This window comes from Talpa europaea, assembly GCF_964194135.1.
Source record: "Talpa europaea genome assembly, chromosome: 7".
Classification (NCBI taxonomy): domain Eukaryota; kingdom Metazoa; phylum Chordata; class Mammalia; order Eulipotyphla; family Talpidae; genus Talpa; species Talpa europaea.
This window is the reverse complement of record NC_140074.1, coordinates 100,805,099-100,829,242: the sequence shown is the minus strand read 5'-3', so window position 1 is coordinate 100,829,242 and position 24,144 is coordinate 100,805,099. Positions and strand designations below refer to the sequence as shown.

General features: G+C 46.1%; 1 protein-coding gene across 3 annotated transcripts in view; it reads left to right on the top strand.

The window, feature by feature from the left end:
- The window catches only part of MPRIP (myosin phosphatase Rho interacting protein), a gene marked incomplete at both ends in the record, with an annotated part of 128,302 nt that overhangs the window by 25,667 nt on the left and 78,491 nt on the right, over window positions 1–24,144 (top strand). For all 3 annotated transcript variants that reach the window (XM_084236176.1, XM_084236175.1, XM_084236177.1), the window contains 2 exons: window positions 6,355–6,432; window positions 8,317–8,382. In XM_084236176.1, the coding sequence (XP_084092302.1) occupies window positions 6,355–6,432; window positions 8,317–8,382 (144 nt within the window). The remainder of the gene's footprint in view (window positions 1–6,354; window positions 6,433–8,316; window positions 8,383–24,144) is intronic.

Genomic DNA, 24,144 nt, shown 5'->3' with positions numbered 1-24,144 from the left:
TGCTAACAAATTCTCTTTAGTTTTTCTTCATCTGAGACTATCTTTATTTCCCTTTCATTCCTGAAGGATGTTTTCCCTGATATAGGATCCTGGTGTGACGGTTGTTTTCTTTTAGTACTTGAAAAGTATCTGCCATTTTCCTCTGGCCTCCGTGATTTTGATGGGAGATCCATTGTTGTATTTGGTTTTTTCATATTTATAAGCTGTACTTTTTCTCTGGCTGTTTTTTAAGATTTCTTTTTGTCTTTAGTATTCACAAATTTAATTATGGTGTGTCTTTGTGTGAATTTCTTTGGGTTTATCTTTTGGAGATCGTGCAACTACGTGAATCTAAAGTCGACATTCTTACCAAATATAAGGGATTTTCAGTCTTTCTTTCTTTGAGTCTCCTTTCTGTCTGGCCATCTTTCCCCTCTATTTCCAGTACTCTGATGGCACAAATGTTAGATCTTCTACTACTGCCTCACAGGTCCCTAAGATTCTGTTCTTCTTGTGTTTATTTTTTTTAAGGTCTTGTTTTCTCTCTGTTTTCTGATTGCAGTGTTTCTATTGTTTTGTCTTCCTGTTCACTGATTCTTAGTTCCCATCATTCTGTTGTTAGCCTACCAGTTGAGCTTTTTAATTTCAGTGGTTGTATTTTTCAGTTTCAAAATTTCCATTTTGATTCTTACAGATCCTGTTTCTTTGCTGAGGCTTTCTGCATTCATTTATTGTAAGCATGATTTCTTGTTGGAACACGTTATCATGGCTGCTTAAAAATCTTTGTCAGGTAATTCTGATGTCTTGTCACCATGGTTTTGGCATCTGTTTATTTGTCTTTGTTCATTCCATTTAGATACCTCTTCCTAGTTCCTGATATGATGGGGATTTTTCCACTGAAACTGAGCATTTTCATGGCATGTTAGGGGACTCTGGATTGCATTTGACCCTGCCTTCTCACTGCTCGAGCAGGGGAAGGGGCCACCACCTTTTACTTTCAGGTGGAGATCAAAGATCAGGTTTCCCACTTGGCTTCCTTTGACACCTGAGGTGAGAGGTTCCTTGTTCTTGCCAGATAGGAGTGGGAGTTCTGGCTCCCCATATGTGCTCTACTGCAGCAAGGAGAGGGAGGGGGCCCTTGTCTGTGCTGGGTGGGGGTGAAAATCCTGGCTTCCTGATACCTCCTTGGTAGGGGTGTTGGAGCACTTCTTAACTGGGCAGGGGAAGTCTAGCCATTGCTGGTGTGGGAAGGGATAGAGCTACATTTCTCTGTGGTTTCTGACTGTAGTCAGGCAGGTATTGCCTTTAGAATTTTCTCTCTTGCCAAGCTCTCTTTTTCCTGGTTCTTCAGCTAGAGAGAGCAACCTTTTGTTGGGGTGCTTTTGGTCTGTGCCCACTGGCATGTCTAGTTTGCCCCATTTCTCTAGTCCCCAGTCAGGGCTGATGAGGCAAAAAGGAAAGCCATGGGGCTCATCACTGTCATTCCTGGGATCCCAAGTCCCCAGCCTCTCTGCTTGCCCCTCTCTTCCATTCAGAGTCTTCCAATATATACAGTGTTCAGGGTGTTATTGGGCTGTAGTAAGGCGAGTAGGAAAAACTTTATGTCTACCTGATTTCTAGTAACCAGCAGTTACAGGTAACCATTTTTGAAAGGACTTTGGGTTGAAGGGTATGCCCACCAGCAACTTTTCCCAGAGACTAGCCAGAAGCGCAGCCTAGTTTGTTGAAAGGAAAGTAGCTCAAGGCAAGCCCTCATCTGGGAACTTTCACATGAATCTGAACCAGTGTGCTCCCTACCTTGTGCAGGAATGCTTGGAACATAACTCAGGCCCACCCTTTGGGTCTGCAGGATAGCCTGACTTATCCTCAGGGGATCAGATACCTGCCTCTCCTGCCCAGCCACTCGACCAGAAAACAGCAACAGTCCTAGCACACCATAAAGCTTCCAGAGCACACAGTCTTCCTGTGCCAACTTCCTTTTGGAATTTCTGTTTGGATGGCCTGAAGTCTGTTCTTCAGGTTATGATGGGACTCTTAGGAAGAGAATGCCTTGGGGCCTGTCAGAGGGAGGGATGCTGCCTTAGGAAACTGCTTGTGTGTCTTCAGTCCTGTAGTGATAGCTGGTGGGGAAGGCACTTCTGGATTTACTGACACGGATGGTTAGTCAGTCTGAGAAATAGTCACCGAAGCAGTGGCACTTTCTGGGATACCTTCTCATGCCTGTGAGATGAGGGTAGGGCGGCTGAGGCAGGATCCCAGGTTTTCCAAGGAGAAGAAAGCTCAGAGAGAGAGGATTCAAAGACCCAAGACTAATACAGGTGTGCACTGCAGCCTCCCTCAGCAGACCTGCCTAGGGTTGAGGGGGACCAGGGGAAATGAGTTAACACCATCCTAGCCTTTCTAGACTGAAGGCTCTGTTGGGGGGGACACTCACTGTAACATCATTGTGTAGGGAAATGATGTCATTATTACAAATTAAGGAAAGGAGAGATACTTGATAGTGCCAAGGGCTGTCAGAATGGGCTCCTTTAATGAAGGGGCATTTTAATGCAGGCTCAGAGAATGGGCGGGATTGCCAGGTGGAGAAAAGATGATAGAACAGTGCAGAGGCCCAGGCAGAAGAGGAGACTGCAGCAGGGTAGACTGTGCAAAAACAGGTAGAATGGAAGATGCAGTTTGAGAGATGTTCTGGACTTGGCTGTGGCTTGTGGAAAGGGTTACAGAGTCTGGATGTTCTTCCTCTGTAAGAAGCACTGAGTTTATGCAGGGAGCAGCCTGAGCTGTTTTGTAGTATCAGACTGGCCCCTCACTGGCCCACAAAGGCCTGCCTTCCTGCTGGTGCTTCAGCTATACGCAGAGCCCTCTCCACTCCAGGCTATCTTCCTGCATGTGTGTTTTGCAGGTCCTCGCCTCCTAGGCCCCTCACCCCTCCTAGTTGCTTACTCAATGGCAGTGCAGGGTACACGTACCTCACTCTCTCCCAGTGACCCTATTGCTGCACAGCAGATGCATTGTAGTCATCCAGCTGGGACACCAGGTCAGCCCTTTTTTGTAGCTCTTTGTCCTACCTTGTTCTTCCCGTCTGACCTGTCCCTGTTCCTTTCTGCTTGCCCTCTGACTTCTGTGTCTGGCACGTTCCAGTTCCCTTCCTACAAACCAGTGGAGCAGCTCATTGCCCTTTGAAACCTTTGTCCCTATCAATTTGTATGAAGTTTCCCAAGTCTGGTTGGGGGCAGAATCACCTGAAAACTTACATAATGATCCCCATCCTTAGGGTTGGGAGAACAACACACATTAGTTTACACTTCCTTTGGACTGTGTGCCCCTGAAGGCAGGAACATTCTCCTATTTATCTTTGCTTTCCCATAGCCTGACAAAGGCCTTGGTAAGTGATTGATTGATTGATTGATTGATTGATTGATTGATTGATTTATGCAAGCACTGGGTACAGTCAGAAGTGCGGGAGGGTGAGAGAATTCACCAGAGCCACAGCAGGGAGCAGAACAGGCAGAAGGACCGAAGTACACTGCTGAGGGGAACAGTGGGCGGCAGGAGAGGTCAGCCCGCCATGTGGGACCCTCGCCTGGCAACCGGGGACCGAACCGGCGCTGCAGAGGCTACGGGCAGCTTTGCAGCCCAGTGTGCAACCACTGCACCACTGGGGAGGCCCGGTAAGTGATTTAAAAAAACAAAACAAACAAAAAAAACAGCTCTATTGAGATCGAGTTCATATATTGTATAATTGACCCGTTTAAAGGATACCATTCAATGATATTTAGTGTATTCCCAGAGTAGTGCAGACATCACTACAATCAATTTTAGAACATTGTATCCCTTAGCTGTCACACTCCTCTCCACCCCAGCCTTCCATCCCCCCATCCCCAGGCAACCACTGACCCACTTTCTAGCACTACAGATTTGCTTTGGTGAATGTTTTTGATGGAATGTGCCAGCCCTTCCTCCCAGAGCACTTGCTTCTTGTCCTGTGCTCTTCATTGGTCCAGCCTCCCCACCTTCTAGGACAACCTGCTCACCCCAGAGTTCAACTCCCTTCAGATGATCTGATAAGGAAGTCATGGCTAAGTGAGGAGTGCTGGCAGGCTCCCTGATGTACATACAGCACACAGTAGGCCTGAGCTGGTATTTGTTGAATGAGTAAGGCTGCTGGCATTGGGCTGGGATGAGATTGTGACTGGGTTCTGAGGGGACATGTACCAGCTGGTCAAGTCTCCTGCCTCTTTTGGGGGAAAGGTGAGAATGATATGATTGATAATGTGAAGTTGCCCCAAAGCCCTCCAGCCAGAGGCTAAGAGGTGATATATAATCAAAACTAGAGAGAAATGGAGTAAACCTGGCTTTGTGGCCTCACCTAAGATCATATGTTGGGGAATTAGAGACTGAGAGGCAAAATGGGGAAGTCACCTGGCTCAGGAGACAGACAAGGATTTGTCCTACCCTAGTGCTTACCGCCCCCTATCCCCAATCCTGTGTGGGGCTTTTATGTTATCTGCTGAGTGTGCACATCTCTGACTAGTGCCAGCTTTCTTTTTAGCTTCTGTTTTCCTAGGCAAAAATTCATTCCACATACTCCATGGCCCTTGTGAGCTTGTCCCTTTAATCTCTGCTTCCCTGTCAGACCCCACCCCTGAGTTTGATGGGAGTCAGTCTCACTTCCTCCTGCCCACTCCATGCCCCTTGCCTGAAGCTCCTCTTACCTGCTTTGTCCACATCCATGAGAAACCAGTGCTTCCCTCCGGGGTCTTGAGGATCCTACGGAAGCCAAGAAAAGAAAATGTTCTTGGCTCTCCTTGATGTTCTGTGACCTCTGGCAAGTGACCTTCCCTCTCTGAGTCATAGATTCCATAGCTATAAAATGAGGTGGTGTGAAGAGGCCTCACAGTTTGGAGTGATGAATAAAAGGCATGTTAAGAGGCCCCCTAAGGTATACCCAGAGATCCCTCTACCTGTGTAAATAGCAGTGAGAGAGTTTGGAGTTTTGCTAACTGTCCTCCAAAGGGTAGTAGGGCAATTGACCTGGTTGTGCCTTTCCAGTCTCACCACCGATTGGGTGTGGCTAAGAAGGGAGGTGGGGCCAGAATATTTGTCTAGGTCTTTTCATTCTTGTTGTGCTCCCACTACAGGATCTTTGGGGGAAGGAGAACTCTTTAGATGTAAATATAATGATAGTTAACAATTATTAACCACAGGCCAGGCACTCATTGTTGTTGTTTTTTCCTTATACTTTTTTGAGATTATAACAATTTGGTAGTTTTGAACATATTTGTATGGTCACACAATTATCCTCACTAATTCCAGAACATTTCATCACCCACAAAAAGAAATCCCATACCTGTCAGCAATCACTTCCCATTTCCTTCTCCTTCCAACCCCTAGCAACTACTAATCTGCTTTCTGTCTCTGGATTTGTCTGTTCTGGACACTTAATATAAGTGGAATCATCTTTTTGTTCTTTTGTGACTGTCATTGACTTAGCATAATATCTTCAAGGGTCATCTGTGTTATAGCCTGTATTGGTTGTTCATGCTTTTTTATTGCTAAGTAATATTTCACTGTGTGGCTGAACCACATTTTGTTTATTCATTTATCTGTTGATAGACATTGGGGTTGTTTATACCTTTCGGTGTTTGTGCATAGTGCTGTTATGAAAACTCATGTACAAGTTTTTGTTTAATCACCTGTTTTCCGTTTTCTTGTCTATATGTTCCTAGGAGTGGAATTTGGGGTCGTGTGGTAATTCTATGTTTTCCTCAGTAGCCATACCCGTTTGCATTCCTGTGCTGTGTTTTACTTGTATCATCTCATCAGTACTCACATAAACTTTATGAGGTGTAGATATAATTATAATCATCCTCATCTTTCAGATGGGAGGATTGAAACTCAAAGGGTTTTTTTTAGCCCAAGGTTACACTGTAAGTAAGGTAGTGATTCTTTGACCTGTGTTAGCTTTGATCGCTATGCAGTGTCTTTCCTCCAGGCCCTGTTTTGTGCCATAGGGAAGTTTTTGTCTGTCTGTTTATGTGCCTGGCACATATTGACACTCATGGTTATGGAAGAAAATGCCATTTCCCTCTGATCTTGGTGGCTTGATTAAGAACTTAAGGAGGCATCCATTTATTAGCAGTTCCTGTATTCTGCAATATTTCAGACTGTGTTGTGTTGCTCTCTCCATATCAGAGGTTACAGATCTTCCATGAGCATCTTGCTGTCCAACAAGGAGATTCTCCCTGTAGCTGTGGAATGAGATGCATGGCCTATGTTGAATAGAGGTGACTTCTGTGTCCAGCAAGCACTTGTCATAAACTTGACTCTCTTGTCCAAGGCTGCTGATGACCTGACCTCCTTTTTCTCCTCCAGGCAAAACCCATTTATGGTGGCTGGCTGCTCCTGGCTCCAGATGGTACTGACTTTGACAATCCAGTGCATCGGTCTCGGGTAAGAGCAAACTTTTGGGGTGAGAGGGAATGAAAAGGGGCCTATTCAGGGCATATTGTCAGAATTGAAGAGGGAGATGGGAATGTTATAGGTGGATCCTGCAGTGGCAGGATCAGCAGGGAATTCCCATTTGATAAACTCATAGGTTCTAAACGAAAATTTTCAATTTTACGTTATTATGCTTGGGCCTCCCTTCAAAAGGTGGTGAATCTCTCACATGGTACTGCCAGTTTCTTGGGTCATCTCGAATCTAGAAATGGAAATAGATAAATGGAAAAAGTAAGAGTAGTTCAGCAGATATTGCACTGTGCTAATTAATTAGGCTTCTAGTTCCGTCAGTGTCAAGGCAGCTCCCTCCTTCTTCCCCTTAGGGCCAGGAGCTCAGCAGTTAAATGCTACTGGTAGGGAAGAGAACCTTGAGGGCCAGCTTTGTTTTTGCCACATCTCTTTTGGGGACCTCAGCCCAGTGTGGGTCCCTGCTATGCACAGGCTGCTGGCAGCAACCAGGTCTGAGCTGTGGGGGATAGATTGCCAAACCGGCATTATCCCTTTTCCAGTGTTCTCTTCTGGGTGCTGCCACTCACCCTCTATAAATTGCTTGAACTCTGATTCCTTCCCCATTACTCTGGAGCTCCTCTGCCCTGCCTCTTGGTGTCTACTGCCGCCAGCCTAAATTTCACACTCTGGGCTGGGGTCCTCAGTGGCCCACAGACCTTGTATTGGTGTCTGGGGTCTTTGGGGTACCTTTTGGAATGGGCAGTGACTTCAAAGACAATGAGAACCTTGAAAATGTTTCTTGGAAAGATTCTAGACCTCTCCCTAGACTCCAGCATGGAACCAGCCTTCTCTGTGTCCTCTTCTCAAGGCCATTTGAATGTCCTGTTCATGCCACCAAGGTGGAAGGAAAACAGAAATGACTATGATTCAATGCTCACAATTACCAGGAAGTAGCCCCCTTCCTGTTTAATATTTAGGTCAGACAGAATTGCTATTTCCAGCTTCTGATGGGAAAATCATTATTATAAGTGATATAATTCTGACTCAAAGCAGATAGACATGATATATTAGTTAGTGCTTGTAACCTTTTTGTCAGTAAAAGTATGGCTTTTTTTTTTAAGCTTTTTGAAATGTTGAAAATAGGTCATGGATTCTCATGATGATCTTTGGGATTCAGGGACCAGCAGTCTCGTGTTCTAGACACTGCTCTTCTCCCCGCAAAATCAAGGCATATACTCTCAGGGGCTTTTTATTCTGCTGTCAGTGCCCGTGGGCACCCAGTGGCCTGGCCCTTGAGTGGAGCATAGAGAGGCAGATGTTTGCAGGTTGGTCACTCCCTGGACATCGTTCCTTCTGGTCTCATGCCTCAGTTTATATCTGTGTTAGTTCCTTACTCCTCAGTAAATTGTGGAGCCCAGGCCTCTTCCCCCAGTCTCCCATTCTCATGGATCATTGGAACAACCCCTTTATAGCAGTTTCCCAGATTTTTTTGAAAATAGGGAATCAATGCCTGGCATTTAATCAAATGAACATTGGCATACATTATGTGAAAAGCTCTGTGAGGGGTACATAGAAAATTCAAAGGGGTGACCAAGATATTGTTTCTGTTCCTGAGGAGCTTGTAAATTAAAAAAAAAAAAAAAAATCTTTTTAAGTCTCAATAACTTGTATAGAAGCACACTGAATGGTTTGGGGCCACTCCCTGGCCTAATCCTGGCTAACAAATCACCATTCTTCTGCCTTGGGTCCCTCTTTTCCTGCCATCTGCCCCAGAAATGGAAGTTCTGGAGCTGGCATTCCTTAGATGTGGTTTGGTCAGATGGGGGCTCAATAAGCAGAGATTCAGGGCCTGACCATCCTGACTACCCGTTCTGTACTCTGTTGCAGAAATGGCAGCGGCGGTTCTTCATCCTCTATGAGCATGGCCTCTTGCGCTACGCCCTGGATGAGATGGTGAGTGTCCTCCACCCACTCCCTGTCGCCAGCCAGGCCCCTTTGTTTTTGCTACATTTGTGCTGTCTGTGAACACGGCAGCTGGTGTTCATGTTTGGGCTTCTATTTGGGTGTTGGGATTTTTTTAAGGAATTCGTAGAGATGGCCCTGAAATGCCAAACCTTTGGTTTGAGGCATCCTCAGTGATCATAAGAAAGAGTAAGTGGTGAGGCAGGAAATCACTTCGGATCAAGGGTGACAGTGTTGGACATGGCCAGAGTGATTGTAGTAGAGGAAAGAACAGGCTATGCATTTGCAAGATGGGGGTGGAGGTGGGGGTGCAGATTGCGCACCCAGCTATTCCTTGTTCTGTTGCTGTCATTGGTTTTGCTTATCCAATTCGGTCATGGTATAATTTTCTTAGCTGGCTTACTTTAGAGGTCTTCCTGGTCATGGGGTCTATGTTCTTCTGGTTACTGAGCAGACAGACTCCTTCCTGCTCTGCCACCCACCTGGTTTTCTGGATAAGTATTTACTATTGTTGATCCAGAGACAAACCCAAAACCAACAAGGTAGAATGGCCTTTTCCCACCCATTTTGTCTCTCTGAAGATTAATCTTTTCTAACTAAACTTTGACCAAATACCAAGCTTTGTAAAGGATTGAATATGGACAATTTGAGCATCTTTTCCTGTACTGTTTGAAGTATGTGTGAGTGAGCACATGTACATGCATACGGGCAAAATTTTAAAATTGGGACTGCCCTGGAAAATTGGATCACACCATGTGATTCCTGACTCACTGACCCTAGGCCCCTCAGAGTCCTTTCCTGTGCTGCACGTGTGAAAGCAGGGATCTGGAAGGGGGAGCAGAGATGGTTCTTTCCAAGGACTTTCTAGACTGTTGGGACACTGGATTTTAGAGTAGATACTCACTTATGTGACTAGGCTATAAGTGGGTTATTTTTATACTTGGGTCCTAATCTTTTGTGAGGTGATGCTGTCTCTTTTGTTTCTAAAATGAATTAATAGGTGTGATGCCTTGTTCTATATTAACTTACCACCTCATTAGTTCCTGCTTTAAAAAATTTTTTTCTTCCTTCTCATTTTGTCTGACAAAGCATACTTGTACAGTATGTTCATACAGAGTGTTTTTGCCATGGAAACATCTGTAGTTCAGAGTAGTTTGAGGTGACTGATTGGAGGTGAGTACTGAAGGAATGGTACAATTTGTTAGAGGTAAGAGCAGGACACTCATATCCTTCGGGGAAAGAAACCAAGCCTAGAGTTCCCCCTCTGTGTTCTTCCAACTTGGTTGTCATGTGGACAGTAGCCCTGGGGAGGGAGCTGGGCTCCTAAGAGCCTTGAGGTTTACTTTGTCCTCCCTGTGCCTGACTGACCTGTTCTTAAGCCTCACAACCACTAACAATAGAGAAGGGGCCTCAGCAGGTCACTGGATTACATCCAGGCTGGGCTGGGGCCATGATCCATCCCAAAAAAGAGCTTCCTGAACTTTCCTTGGAGACCGATTATTCTGGTCAGGAAATCTTTCTTTAGGTCTAACTGGAGTCCAGCAGAATCCATTATTCCCTTCGGCTCAGTTGCACAAGCACAAAGAGAGTGGCTACTGGGACGCCTTTGTGTCAGCGCAAATGCAGAGCACATGCTGCATCCTAAGCACCGCTCCTAAATAATTGAGACTGTTGAACCATGAGTACTGACACCTTACAGTACATTTTGGTCTCCCAGCAACCTGGATGTTGGTTGGGTATTATTTCATGTGCTTTTGGGGCAGATATGGGACTGTGCTAGCAACATGGAAAAAGAAGCCCCAGGAAAACCTTGGACCACAGAGAGGGCATTGAGGGGATGCCAGAGTTCAGAGTTTTTGGCCATGGTCTACTTTCTGGCAGACACCTTGGAGCTGAAGAGAATGACCTGATGAGATAGGGCTGATCACCCAAACTGGGGACAGTGCAACACATTATACCTCCAGGGAATTAAATGTTCTCTCTCTGGGGAAAGAAAAAAACAAAACAAAACAAAAACAGTGGCAGTTGCGTTGAAATACTTTGAAAGTAACTTTTGAGGGTTTTCCTGTTGTGTAAGGAAAATCCCATAGGGAAAGCCTCAAGGAAGCTGCAGACTGCACTTGAGAAGAGGCCAGATGGTAGGAGGTAGTCTGATGCCAGCTGCTCAGTGGTCAGTGTTGGCACTTATTGCTGTGGGGCTTGGAGGAGGGACTCCTTGTAGGAGGGACGTCTCCCACCCCATTGGTCTGCATCAGGGCTTGTTCTTCCTGACTGCTCCTCCAGACGAGCAATCCAGACAGGAACTCTACCTTAGTGGTCAGCCTTCTTGAAATCTGGCTCCGTCTTAACCTGTTCACAGGGTCCTGAAACCTGAAGCATATTTTTTTTCAGGCAGGCTCATGTATGAACTGGATCCAGCCATGCTAGTTCTCCCTTTTGGTCCCTGGAAACAGAGCCACGGTCCTCAGTCAAGGGCTACTGTGCTGCCAGGGCCTCCTGGCAATGCCTGGAATCATATTTGATTCTCAGAAGTGTATGGGGGTTGAAGGGGCTGCTACTGGCATTTAGTGGGTGGAGGCCAAGAATGCAGCTAGGCATACTACGAAGAAAAAGAGAGTGATCCAGCCCCAGATGTTAGCAGTGCTGAGACTGAGAAATTCGGTGTCAGTGGCTTTAAAAATTTTTAATTTATTTTTAAAAATTAAAATACAAATTTGATGTATGGAAGCTCTAACTGCTTAGAGTTCCTGGGAGTGAGGGAGGTGATGGTACAGGGTTAGCCTGCTGGCTGGTGTGGCAAGTACCAAAGGTGGAGTAGAGGGGGGCCTCTGCCTGGTGTGGGTTCTGTAGGCTGTGACCTGCACATCAGGCTACCACAGGGCTAACAGAACTGCTTAGGTGTATTCTTTTACCCGGGAACCAGAGACTCTTACCCAGTCTCTTCCCTAAGCAGAGTGCTCAGACCACAGTGCCTATGTCATGATCCTTTCTTGGTGTCATCTTCGTTGACACATCTTGGTGCTGGTCTCTAAAAACAGCAGCTCAGAGCAGCCTGTGCTAATCAAACCACTAATCACACCACAAATCCTGCCACTCCTGCCAAGTTTAGCTCCAGCTCTCACCTTTCCCCTGAAAGGACCCCATGCCTGTGTAGCTAATCTATTGCCTGTAATAAAATGTAGCATTTTATGGCTGGGCTGTTCCCTTAACACTTAGTCACAATCTGTTTCAAATTGTTACTTGACTTTTATACAATATTATTATTTGCTTGCATTTGTTTAAATGTTCTTTTACCAACTAGATTTTGACTTTCTTTTCATTGTTGGGCTCCCTGATAATTCTTGGTATCTCTGCATTGTTTGGCTTGGAACTTGGGTGGCACAAACCTAGTAAATATTTGTTGAGTTGAACTAACTAACTTAAATGTACTGCTGCAGAATTTCTGCTTCCAGCTTGAGGGGGCGGAGGGGGAGGAGGCCTGGTGAGAAAAGAAAGAAATTGGGACCCAGGGTGCTTCTGGGACAGGGATTAGGAGAGTTTTTCACTGCAGCTCTCAGTGTTCCTCAGCAGAAGGGAGGAAGCCCCCATCCCACCCTGCCCCCCCCCCCCCAGGCTCCAGAGAGCAAAGTGGGGGAAAGTTGTCTTCGGCCCCCTGGGTTGGATCATCAGGGACTCAGGGAGGAGGAGGCTATAGTCCCTCCATCAGTTCCTGCCTCAGGGCTGCTCTGAGAGGCCTTTCTGCTTGGGGACTTCTGCAAGGACCTCAGCCAACTGCTGCCTTTCTTTTCCGGCAGCTCTGTGATGGGACTAACCTTTAGGAATCACTTTTCCTTTTTTGGGAAATTTCTTTCTCGATACACCCACATACCCTGTAACTGGTGGGTGGGGAGGAGAGGCAAAATACCCAAAAAAGGAAAAAAATTTCCCAAATGCAAGCTGAGGTGAGGTGGGCTCAGGGCAGCTTCACAGACAAGTGGGAGTCTGAACAATGTGGCTGGGCTTACGGTCTTTCAGGAGTAGATGGAGTGAAGACGCTACAAACTCAAACTGCTACCTCTTTCCTCTGTTTTTGATCCTCTTCCTGTAAAATGCTGCTAATTGTTATGCCGGGTCTTTCTACTTTTCCTTGAACTTTTGGGGACCAGCTAAGGTGCTGGTATCATTAGAACCCATACATGACCAGAGGGCTTTCCTGGGGGAGCACACAATCCAGAAGGGAAGCAGAAGCCCCCAAGTCTCAGGTGGAACACACTGGGCCATGAGGTGTCAGGGTTCCACAGTGGGACTGCATTTGAATGACTTGGGTGGCTAGGTCTCTTACATGTTCTCTATTTCCCTCCTGGAAGCAAGGCAAAAGGACAGTCTAAGGTTTGTTGTTGTTGTTTAATTATGGTAAAATGTATGTAACAGACTTTACTATCTTAATCATTTTAAAGAGTATAGTTCTGTGTCATTAAGCAAGTTCATGTCCTGTCACCATCACCACCGTCCATCTGCAGAACTCCTTATCTCACAGAACTGAAACTCTGAACCCATTAACTTCTTTTTTTTTAAAAGATTTATTTATTTATTTATTGATTGATTGATTGATTTATACATACATGCATACATGCACTGGGTACAGTTAGAAGCGTGGGAGGGTAAGAGAATTCACCAGAGCCAGAGCGGGGAGCAGAACAGGCAGAAGGACCGAAGTACACTGCTGAGGGGAGCAGCAGGCGGCAGGAGAGGTCTGCGCGCCATGTGGGACCTTCCTCCGGTGGCCGGGGAGCAGCTGGGGATCGAACCGGCACTGCAGAGGCTGCGGGCAGCTTCGCAACCCAGCGCTCAACTGCTGCGCCACCGGGGAGGCCCTGAACCCATTAACTTCTAACTCCCCACCCATCTTCCTCTAGCCCTTGGCAGCCACCATTCAACTTTCCATCTCGATGAATTGGACAGCCGTATGTAAATAGCCTCAGAGAAGTGGAATCACACCGTATTATTCCTTTAGTGTCTGGTTTTGTTCACTCAGCACATCATTCTCAAAGTTGACCCATGTTGGAGCTTGTGTCAGTCTGTTCCTTATTTTTTAAAACTGTTGAATGCTAATGCTGTTGAACCCCACCTACTCTGAGATAAACTGACCCTAGAGAGATGGCACCCCACTTCTGTGGCAGGTGTGGGGTATTAGAGCTGGTCTTTTGCTATGTGGCACTCCCTCCTCAGCCTTGAATCCTTCTGAGTCAGGACAGACCAGAGTTACATGACTGTAGATACCACGCCAAGGACCTTTAGCTTGGTTCACATTCCTCAACATAATAGGGAAAAACATTGCTAGCTTTTGGGGCACTTACCTTTTTCGGGGGCAGCTGTGGGTTTCTTAGTTCCACAGGATGTGAAAGTCCAGCCAGGGCAGTTACTGGGGTGTCAGCTCTTATGTAATCAGTAGACTGGGTCTGAATGCTCCTCAGGATGTGGAGTGATAACAGGTTATGATTCTGGCAACTTTCAGTTTTGTTTCCTATAGGACAGAGTCCAGGAGATTGCTTGCATCAGGACCTTTGCCCACCTCAATTTTGGCTACTTTTGGTGTTGTGTCAAAGCCCTGAGCAGCCACAGGTACCTAGCTGTAGGAGAATACAGAGGAGGGACATCACAGCTTGGCCCTGCTGCCTTTGGGGACTGTTACTTAGGGGTTTTCCTTTGCAGCCAAGCCTCTACCCCACTCCCAGCCATTCTTTTCTAGACATTCCCCTGTGTTAGAGTCTCCCCAGAACTGGCACAGGAACCCACAGTTTATACAATCACTCCAGGGCTGTTTAGGAAGTGCTCACACTTGACAACCCCTACTTGAAGTTTTGGCTTTGCCCCCTTGCTTGGGCTTTCCTAGGCAAAGATGACTTGATTCATTGGTAACTGTGGTGATTATCAGGTGATAGCATGGAACCTTGAAGAAAGGATGCTTGTTGAACTCAACTGACTTCAGCCTGCAGTCTACACATATGACCACGTGGTCAGAGGTGTGCAGAAATCCAAGCAATGAAGAATTAGCCTCTGTTACTGTCCAAGAAGCAGAGAAGCTTCCTCAGGAGCAGAGGACCTTTGTGTTTAAAGGATAGGAGTACGATGGGGAACCAGAGAAGATATTTTACAGCTTAGTCATGTCATGTTTTAGATTTATTTTTAAATCTGTCATGTTTGGCCTTGGTACTTATTCACATGGTTTTGGCCTCCTGAGGCAGGCCCTGCTTTTCAAAAAGGTGCTGGGAGCCCAAGGGGTATATGGAGAGTGTTGATTTGGGTGTCCAGTAAATGTGGGTTTGAATCCACTTCCTTTGTTTCTTTTTTTTTTAAGATTTATTTTTATTTATTTATGCATACACAAACTAGAGTGCAGGCCAGAGGTGCTGGGCGGGGGTGGGAGGAGGAGGATTCACCAGAGACAGAGGGGAGCAGAACAGGAGGATCTGCTGAAATACACTGCTGAGGGGAGCAGCTGGTGAAACAGCAGGTGAACTAACTTAGTCCGGGGATCGAACTCATGCTACAGTGACTAGTGGTAGCTTGATAGTGCGAGACTTACCCCCTGTACCACCAGGGAGACCCCACTTCCTGTTTCCTCTGAGCGGGCACCACTCCTTGCCTGTTTTCCCAGTGTTGGACTGTCTTGGGGTTGGCATGAATTTTCTGTCATTTCTCCTGTCAGTTGCTCTTCCCCAGTTCTGTGCTTGCCATGGTATTAATGGTAGTTTTTACAAATGACTTTTAACTCTGAGGTGTTTTCATCCCTACATCAGCCCTTTGAGCAAGATGTGGGGCAGTTAAAGAGGGGAAGTTGTCCCCCTCAGGCTCTATAGATGTCCCATGTTCCACTGGGGTCTCTGTGTATTGTCATACTTTTTAGTTGGGAGACCTCTGTCTTTAAGTGGCCTTCTACAGGGAACCTTAGTATGTACAAGTCATACAACTGACCCAAGCAGGTACTACTTAGTTGAAGTTGTAAAATAATTTCAACCCCTCCCTCTCACACGAACACACACACACACACAACATGTTCTGACTGGGTGGATCTCCTTCTGCAGCATAATCATCCAGGTGCTAGAAGCCCAGTCCATGTGCTTATACCTCTTGTGTCAAGCATGTAATTAACTTTTCCAAAATGAAAAATTGCTTTTTTAAGCATTTGTAAAAGTAGTGTTTTGCCAGTGTTCACCGACGTGTAAGCAGTATTCATCTTTTTAGGTAAAGGAACATTCATCTTTCTAGGTTTTAAGGAAAAGTAGGGGATAGCTGGGAGGCAGGTAGGGGGCCACTTGGGGACTCAGCCAAGGTCCAGGGGTCTGTTTGTTGGGATTGCACAGCTTGGGAGTGTTCAGAATTGAAGGGCAGCCAGCTGAATACCCATCAAGGTGTGTTTAGAAGGTGATTCCAGGGTGTTAAGGCTTTTTATCCCCACTATGTTTTGGGGGGCATGAGGACTTTGACTGAGTCCCTTGCCCCATCTTTACATGATTACCAAAAATAGTTTTCACCTCTTTGGGAGGGATGTTGTAACAAATAATTCCTTAATGACTCTTGAATATTTCAAAGATTAAATATAATCTATAAATACATAAATGGAAGTGAGAGTTTCTTGGCTGGAAGGTGAGGTGCCAGTGCAGTCCTGGTGGGGTTTGTGTTGAAATCTCTTGGCAGCAGGAAATGGATGATAGGTAAGAAGTGGGTGCTGGAAAGGACCCTTGGGCATAGCCTCTGGGCTTCTTGTAGGTCACTTTGCCTTAGAATGTCTTTGAGCCAACTTGAAGTTATTTTGAAATGTTAACTGTGAGTGAGCAAGGTGTGTATAGATGAGCCCAGATGGGACTGGGAACTCTTACAGCTGACAGAGTCCTGTTGTCAAAAGGTTGGGGATCCTTAGTGAAACTTGGGACTGTTTGCTTACAGGTGCCTTGTACCTTTTCCCTTCCATTTGATCACTGATGTGTGAGACTTCACCCATTGGAAGGAAGTGTGCAGATGCAGGAACGTTTTCTAGTGTCTCTCTGGGACTGCAGATGTTGTTTTCTAGAAATCACAGTTGAGCTTCAAGTCCCACCCCTCCATTCTCCTCTTAACAGTAAGTTGTGGAGGAGTTTGGGGATACCCACTCATTAAAATATTTGAGCCTGCTTTCTGTTGGAAAGCGCAGAGTTCAGCACTTGTCATTTACAACTCAGCTTGCTAGCCAGGCTGACATTTCTCATGTAGAGCAGCAGGAGTGGAAGCCACTAGTGGTGAATCAAGGTGCTATTTGGACAAAAAAATAGAGCAGACTTCTGGAGGTTATACCACAGGTTCTAGAGATGACCTGGTCCAGACCCTCTGTTTTATGAGTGAGGAATCTCAGTGCAAGGGGTAGCATAGGCCCAACTAATAGGGGTGGGGCAAGTAGCCATGTTTCCTGATTGCTTGCTTCCAATCTGTGGGCTGCCCTCTGGGGACCACAGTGGCTGGAGTAGGAAGGAGCTGTTTTTACATACGGAGGCATGATTTTGGGGGGTGGTGCGATGTTATGTGCTTCCAGTGTTAGAGTTTTTTACATGGACAACGTGAGCCTTGTAGATGAAAGAAGTTAGAGAAGGACACTCAAGAATGAGTGGGTAAAGAGGTCTGGTAAAGGAACAAATAACTACCTGCCAGGTGGAGTAGGAAGACTCTGCAGGCAGCCCTGACTTATTCATAAGAACCAAGAGAAGACATAAGCGCCACTACTGGTGGGTCCAGATCAGACATGATTCTCCCTCTGTCCCTTTTCTCTAGAATGCTTATTTCCAAATGGGTCTTCCTCTGTAGGGCAGTGAGCACCTCACCTGGGTAGATTATATGATTAAATTAAATAATTAATAAACATTAATATACCCAGGGTATAGTAGAAGCTCAGTACACATTGTCTGACCTGGTGGTGAATCCATCTGCCTCCTCCTTGACTGTTCAGTGTTTGAGCCTCTGTTGAAAGTGTTTCAAAAAGACCTCCCTTTCTGAGACTCTACCTTCTTTACTTCAAGTCACACTGAGAAAATGTGGGGACTTCAGGTTGCCTGGTGGGTGCCTTTCTTAGCACACTGGGTCGTCCACTGTGCTCCCCTCCCCTCCCATTGACGCAGGTGGTGAGTCAGGACAGCAAAATAGTAATCAGCTGCTTGCCTGTGCTCAGCACACTGAACCATAATGAGCTACCCACATCTCTGCCTCCCTAGATATGCCTGTAGTTACTGTGTGGGGAGACTTCTGGACACCCGCAGTTAACAGAGGAGGCTGAAGCTGGTTTTACCTCCTGTGGGCCATTGGGTACCATCTGTCTGACCCTTTGTGTGTGTGTCTGACCCTCTTTAGTGATTGGGAGAAGATGATGGAGGTGGTTGGAGAAACAGTTCTGTTGAGTTGGTAGAGGAATTTCTGTGGCCCTTGCTCTGCACTGGGATAGTTGCTGAGGATGGCCTGTGATTGGCTCCAATGTCAGAGATACTCAGAGCCATGGGTAGGTTTTTCTGTAGCAGCTGTGGCCTAGAGGGTGTGTTTGTATTAATGGGTTGGGTGGCTCCCTCCTGCAGAGAGAGAAATGACTTCGGGTATTGAGAAAGTGAACAGCTTGGAATAATTGGTTAGAAAACTAATTAAGTAGCAGCAGGGAAAGAATTGTCAAAAACGTGTCTTTTTTATAGGAGTTAGCAGCAGAAAGCAATTGCCATCAAAAAAACAGAGCCAAATGACTGGACTGGTACCAGTGTGTGCACATGTGAGCATACAAAACACACATATGCTCAAAGGCTCGCACATATGCACATGCACGACTGTGCGGCAAGTTCTCTCAGGACCAAGTCCCTTCACCTTTACCCATCAGGCTCCCCTTACACTTTTCCTCCTACTTGCACCGTCCTGCCATTGCTCCCAGCTTGCCCTGCCTGACTGAATCTTTTACTTTAGACTTCCCTGGGAAATGGGCAGTGCTTAAAGTCTGATAGGCTGATCCACTTAACGTATTAATTGTAGGTAGGCAGCTTAAAATGTTAGTGTCTTCATCTCTTCTTCCTTCCCACAAAGCACTTTTTCAGATGAATCTTTTCTTTGGCAGGGAGGGAACGGGTAAGTGCTTTATGGTGGGAAGACTCTCTGAACCCAGAAAATGATTCCACTGGTGGAATCCCAGAAATGGTGGTAAAGCAGGTGGGGCTATCATAAAGATTATAACGTGAGGGGTTGGTCTGGCCCGTGTACACATGCATACTGATGGACCATTCATTCTCTAACATCTGTGAGTGCTTGAGTGTGTCAGAAGTGAATTTCAAGATGACTTCATCTGGGGGCAGGTTACTGATAATCATATAAAACATAGTAGGTGTATTAGTTTCCTATGGCTGCTGTAACGAATTGCCACTAATTTAGTGTCTTAATACAACACAGATTTGTTCTCTAGGGTACTGGAGGCCAGGAATGCAAAATTAGTATCACTGGGCTAAAGTCACTGTGTCAGTAGGACTGGCTCCTTCTGAAGCCTCCAGGGGAGAATACATGTCCTTGCCTTTTTTAGATTCCAGGGGCCACCTGTATTCCTCAGCTTGTGGCACCTTCCTCTCAGAACTGTGACTCGAGCCTCTGTTGTAAGCAAGAGCCTCTTGCTTCCCTCATCACCATTTCTTTTCCTCCTCTGTGTCAGATCTCTCTCTGCCTCTCTCTGATGATTACATTGGGCTGTCAATATGACCTCCCAAGATCCTTAACTCGGCCATACCTGCAAAGTCCCTTTTGCCATCTAAGGTCATTTTCACGGGTTCCAAGGATTAGGACGTGAATATCTTTGGGGGCCATTATTCAGCCTTCTTCAGAGGGTCTGATCAGAGAGAGAGATTGCAAAATGCTCTAGGACCAGAAAGGGGCTAGCCACTTGTACCTGGAAGGTTTCACAGAAGAAATGATGCTAGACTAGGTCTGAGAGCTGGAGTGACACCCTAGACTGGACCTGGAGATCAGTGGGAAGGGCCACCACCTTCCCAATACAAGTATTACTTCGTGTGGCCAGAGGACCCATAGTCACCTCCCCCTCCCATCGTTATTTTCCCTTTTACTTTGTTAGGCTTTAGTTTCGGGCTAGGTATTGCTGATGGATGCCACTGCCAGGTATGAAACACAGGCACCAGAAACAGGAAAAGAGAAAGGCAGTACATAGAAGATAGAAAGGAAAAAGATGAGGCCACCATTGATTATCCCTAGGTACAAAGGAAAAAGATGAGGCCACAGACCCCACTGGAAAGGGTTGTCCCATCAGCCAACCAAGGGTGGATCACCTGACAGTGATTTGTAGTACCCAGACCCAAATGCAAAGTGGTATATATGGATGCTTGTTGGTGGCATGAGGCTGTCCAAAGTCCCAGTGATTATCAACAGGGCAGAAGCTTTGGGCTCACTTATCCAGGGAGCTGTGTAGCTTATTGGGAAGCAGCTCACCTCTGATAAAAGCAGTTGTAAAAAAAAAAAAAAAAAAAAACCAGAAAAACAAAAACAAAAAACCGTGCACCAACCACAGTGCTGCTTTCACTGTTCTGCAGTTATTCCTTAAAATGGTTCTGTGAGGAGAGCAGTCACTTGCCCACGGTAAGGTTTTTCCTGGCAGAGCCGGGGTTCTTGCATCAAGCTATGGGTCGAAGGCCTGATGGGTGGAGCTGTGTTGGCTCAGTTCCCATGCTGTGAGCTGGGGCCCAGACACCCCTGGCTCAGAAACTCCAGAACTTTTCCTGGTTAATGTTTGAAGAGGGGGATAAACGATAGAGTGGAATAAACCCTAACAGAAGTCTTTACACCTTTGCAGTGGGGTTGGTGCTCAAGCTGTGGGTTTGCTAACACCTATTGAGTGCATGTGGCGTCCACAGCATACCCAGCTGGCACTGAGAAGTGGCAAGGGGCAGTAAATGACTAGGTGCTCTCCCTTATTCCCTTAAGGCAGCTGCCTTCAGAAGACTCCATTGAGGGGCCTTCCTGGTGTCACAGGGGTTAAAGTCTCAGTGCTGTTAAGCTGTCGCCAAACCCCTGTGGCATGAGTTTGATTCCTGGCCAAGGAGCTACCGACATGGTGCAGTAGACCTCTCCTGTCTTGCCTGCTGCTCCCCTCAGCAGTGTATCTCAGTGAATCTGCCTGTTTTGGTCCCTATTCTGTCTCTGGTGAATCCTCTCATTCCCCCACTCCTCTGACCTACACCCCAGTTCTTGTATGCATAAATAAATTAAAAAAAGAAAAGAGTCCACTGGGGTGGGGTGAGGTTTGACTTGGGTGTGAAGGACATGTTTATCTTTCCATGCATTCTCAGGAGGAGACCCTGACAGTACCACCACATACTCTGGTCCTGGCAGTTTAGGGGGCTGCTCTAGTTTTATCTGAAGGAATAAAAGGAATGGTAGAGATAATGTGGTGTTGGAAGGCTCCTCCTTTGGTCCAATCCTCACCTCAGGCAGGTGAGGAAACTCAGACCCAGAGTGGAGGAAGGGTCTCTGTAGTCTCCTGGCAGGAGTTTTCATAGCACATCTCTGCTTCCGTGCGGCGGTGCTCACTGCCGGGAGTGTGTGCACAGGGCAGTGTCCTTAATGAGCTGCAAGTGACCAGAAAACAGACACACTTCTGTATTTCTGTTCTAGCAGAGCTTCAAGTTCAGCGTCGGTGCTCAGCAGTTGTGGGCAGGACGGAACTGTGTACATGCAGCTGGTTGTTACAGCACTGAGTCCGACAGTCCATCCTGCCCAGCCCCCTACACTGTGCCACGTTGGATGTAGTCCCCCCCCCCCCACCCAGCCCCACTTAGAAGGGCAGAAGTCACTGGGGCTTGCCCCTGCTCCTCTTGGAAAAGCTGAATATGGGAAGGGTGAGAGGAGGAATGCAAGAGACTGAGTTGGTGGACCTCTGCAGGGTATGTGTCAAGGGAATGTGTCAGATTTCTTACTTGGGGGCCTCCATTCCAAGATAGAGAAGAGAAGATCATTCATGCTGTATGAGAAAAGGTTAGGAAAACAGTAGGCTCCAATCCACATGTACCTAGAGTGGGTTGCTCTGTAAACATTGACGTGAAGAGTAAAATCAAAAGTACTATTGTAAATGGAGCTTTATGGCAATGTTGTCGTGGCCCATGCTGGGAGAGGCAGGTACTGGAGTTGAGTTTCAGGTCAGAGTTCTTAACAGGAAATAACCCACCACCTCATGCGATCCTGTCTGGCACCCACCTTCTCTTTCACTCATCCCCTCGCCACCCCTCCTCACCCTCTCTGGATTGTCCACGTTGTGCTTTCTTCCAGCTGTTCTCCAGCGCATCCCTTTCCCCTCCTCTGAGGGTAGGTAGTGTTACACTGCAACGTGTGACAAGCACACGCAGCCATCATTCTCAGGTAGGCTTATATTGTCCATGGAGCTGGACTCAACTTCCTGTTTCATATTCTGAGACCTGTGACAGTGTGGGAAGTTTGTTTCGTGATCAACACTAGAACTTTAAGAACTAGAGTGACTTGTGAATCTGTGTCTGATACACATTTGGCCATTTGTATGACACCAGTGATAACCCTGTTCTCAAGGATTGGGTTTAGAAATGTGCACCTTTTTTTTTTTTAGATGACAAAATTTTATTGAAGGATTCCATCCATTAGAGAAAATATGCAAATAATACTGATTTTTGCTCTTTGTTTCTATATTTTGGCTATTAATTCATTGCACTGCCTTGGGTGTCCAGTTCAGTTCTTCGTTGGGTTTGTTATTATGCTAGTCATGAGGCTACTGATTTCAGATCTCTGAAATAACTTAATGACCTATGATCCCGGGTTCTGTTTAATCCTTTATCTTCTCTCTCCTCTTACCAGAGTTCTCGACCTGGGATTTGCCTACCCTGGGAATTCCCTTTTGCCTTTTCCTGAGTTTTCTAATTAATCTCTTCCCGCCCTTCCCTTCCTTCTTCCTCATTCTTCTCTCTTCTTTCTCTCTCTCCCCCTCTCTCCCCCTCTCTCCCTCTCCCCCTTCCCCTTCTCCCCTTCTCACCCTCTCTCCCTCTCCTCCATTTGGTATATTCGCTTGAGAAAGACAAAGGAAAGAAAATGTTTTGAGACTTCTAGGTCTGAAAATGTCTCCCTTGCCACACTCTTGATAGGTAGTTAGACTGGTTATATATAGTATGTTAGGTTTGAATAATTTTCCCTTGGAATTTTGAAGGCATTGTTCTTTGTCTTTAACTTCCACCCTTGCTGTTCAGAAGTTCATGTACAAAGGATCTGATTCCTGATCTTTTGTAAATGAATGGAATTTTCTCTCTGAGAACTTTTTCGGGGTTCTAAAATTTCATGAAAGATATGCCTTAGTATGGATCTATTTTCTTTCATTGAGCTAGAAGCTTGTATACTTTTCAATATGAAAATGTCTTTCTTTCTGATCCAGAAAGTTTTAATTTTTTCCCCCTCTGGCAGTTTCCCTGTGCTAGAATTCTTATTCTTTGCGTATGGGTTCTTTTGGTCTGAGTCCTAGTTGTGTTGTCCTTTTGCATTACTTTGTTATACCTGAGAGTTCATTAACCTTGCATTAAATCCTTGTTTCTTAGTCTACCTATCATATTTTCTTATTGTTATTCTGATTCTTATTCCAGTTATCCTTTTTAGCTTCTTTTTTGTTTTCTCTGTGTTCCTTTTTATAGCATCTTATTCATGGCTCATGGATGCAATACTTTCTCGTATAATTTCAGTTACTTTGAAGTTTTCTTCTGTCTCTGGCCTGACTTGCTTTCTTCTTAGTTCCCTTCCTGTTTATTTGGTCTCAGACTTTCTCAAATTAGTATTGACCCTTGACTGTGAGTTTGTATTTAAGAAAAAAGACCATGCTGTACACAGGGTGCCTGTGGGGGTAGTGACTCGTTGGCCTTGCCTTAGGATAGTTAGGGAACTGTTGACTTTTGGGAGGACCTGCAGATGTCCCTGGATACAAATGCTCTCATCTCCTGGCTGTGAAGAGTGTCAATTTCAGGAGGCCTTCCTCTTGGGCTAGTGGGTCGCCTACAGTACATAGTAGAATCCCCTCATCCCTGGTCTAGGGAGTCCTGTGGGCAGAGGAAGGACTTGGAGTTAGTGGATGCAGGCTTTCTTGGACTTTCCCACCCCTTCTCCCATCAGCAGTGAGAAGCTGCTGCCCCCAAGTCTCAAGTCTTTCCAGAGAACCAACCTCTGGTTGCTGCTGTGGGAACTGGGCTTCTTGGCCAGAGATGCCTGCAGCCCTTGAACTTTCTGGTATTCCAGGACAGTTTTGACCTGCTTCATCTTGGTTTCCCTCTGGGAGCTTCCTCTGCTTTACCTACTCACTCTCCAAGTGTGCAGCCACTTGCCTACATTCAAAAATTGAATTACTATCCCACATCTGCTGCTATCTTTCTTCGTTTTTTTTGTCCTCAAGAGTTTATGCCTTTTAAAAACTCTTTGTGGTCACTTTTATTAGGATTTTAGCAGGAACTTAAACATGCTGCTGTGTCCAGTCAGTCATGTTTAACTAGGGACCCCCTCACACATTTCAGGAATCTGACCATCCACTGGGGTGGTGTACTGGTGTCCACTGTGGACCTTCTCAACTCCTCTGTTCTACACTTTTGTTCCTCTGTGCTCTGCCTTTGTTCTATCCCGTGTCTGGGATCTAGATAACTCTTTTGTGTCTAGACTGTGTGTGCATGTCCATGCATGTGTTAAATGCACACATGCCTGCCAGGGGGTGTATATGTGTTCTCCTGAGTT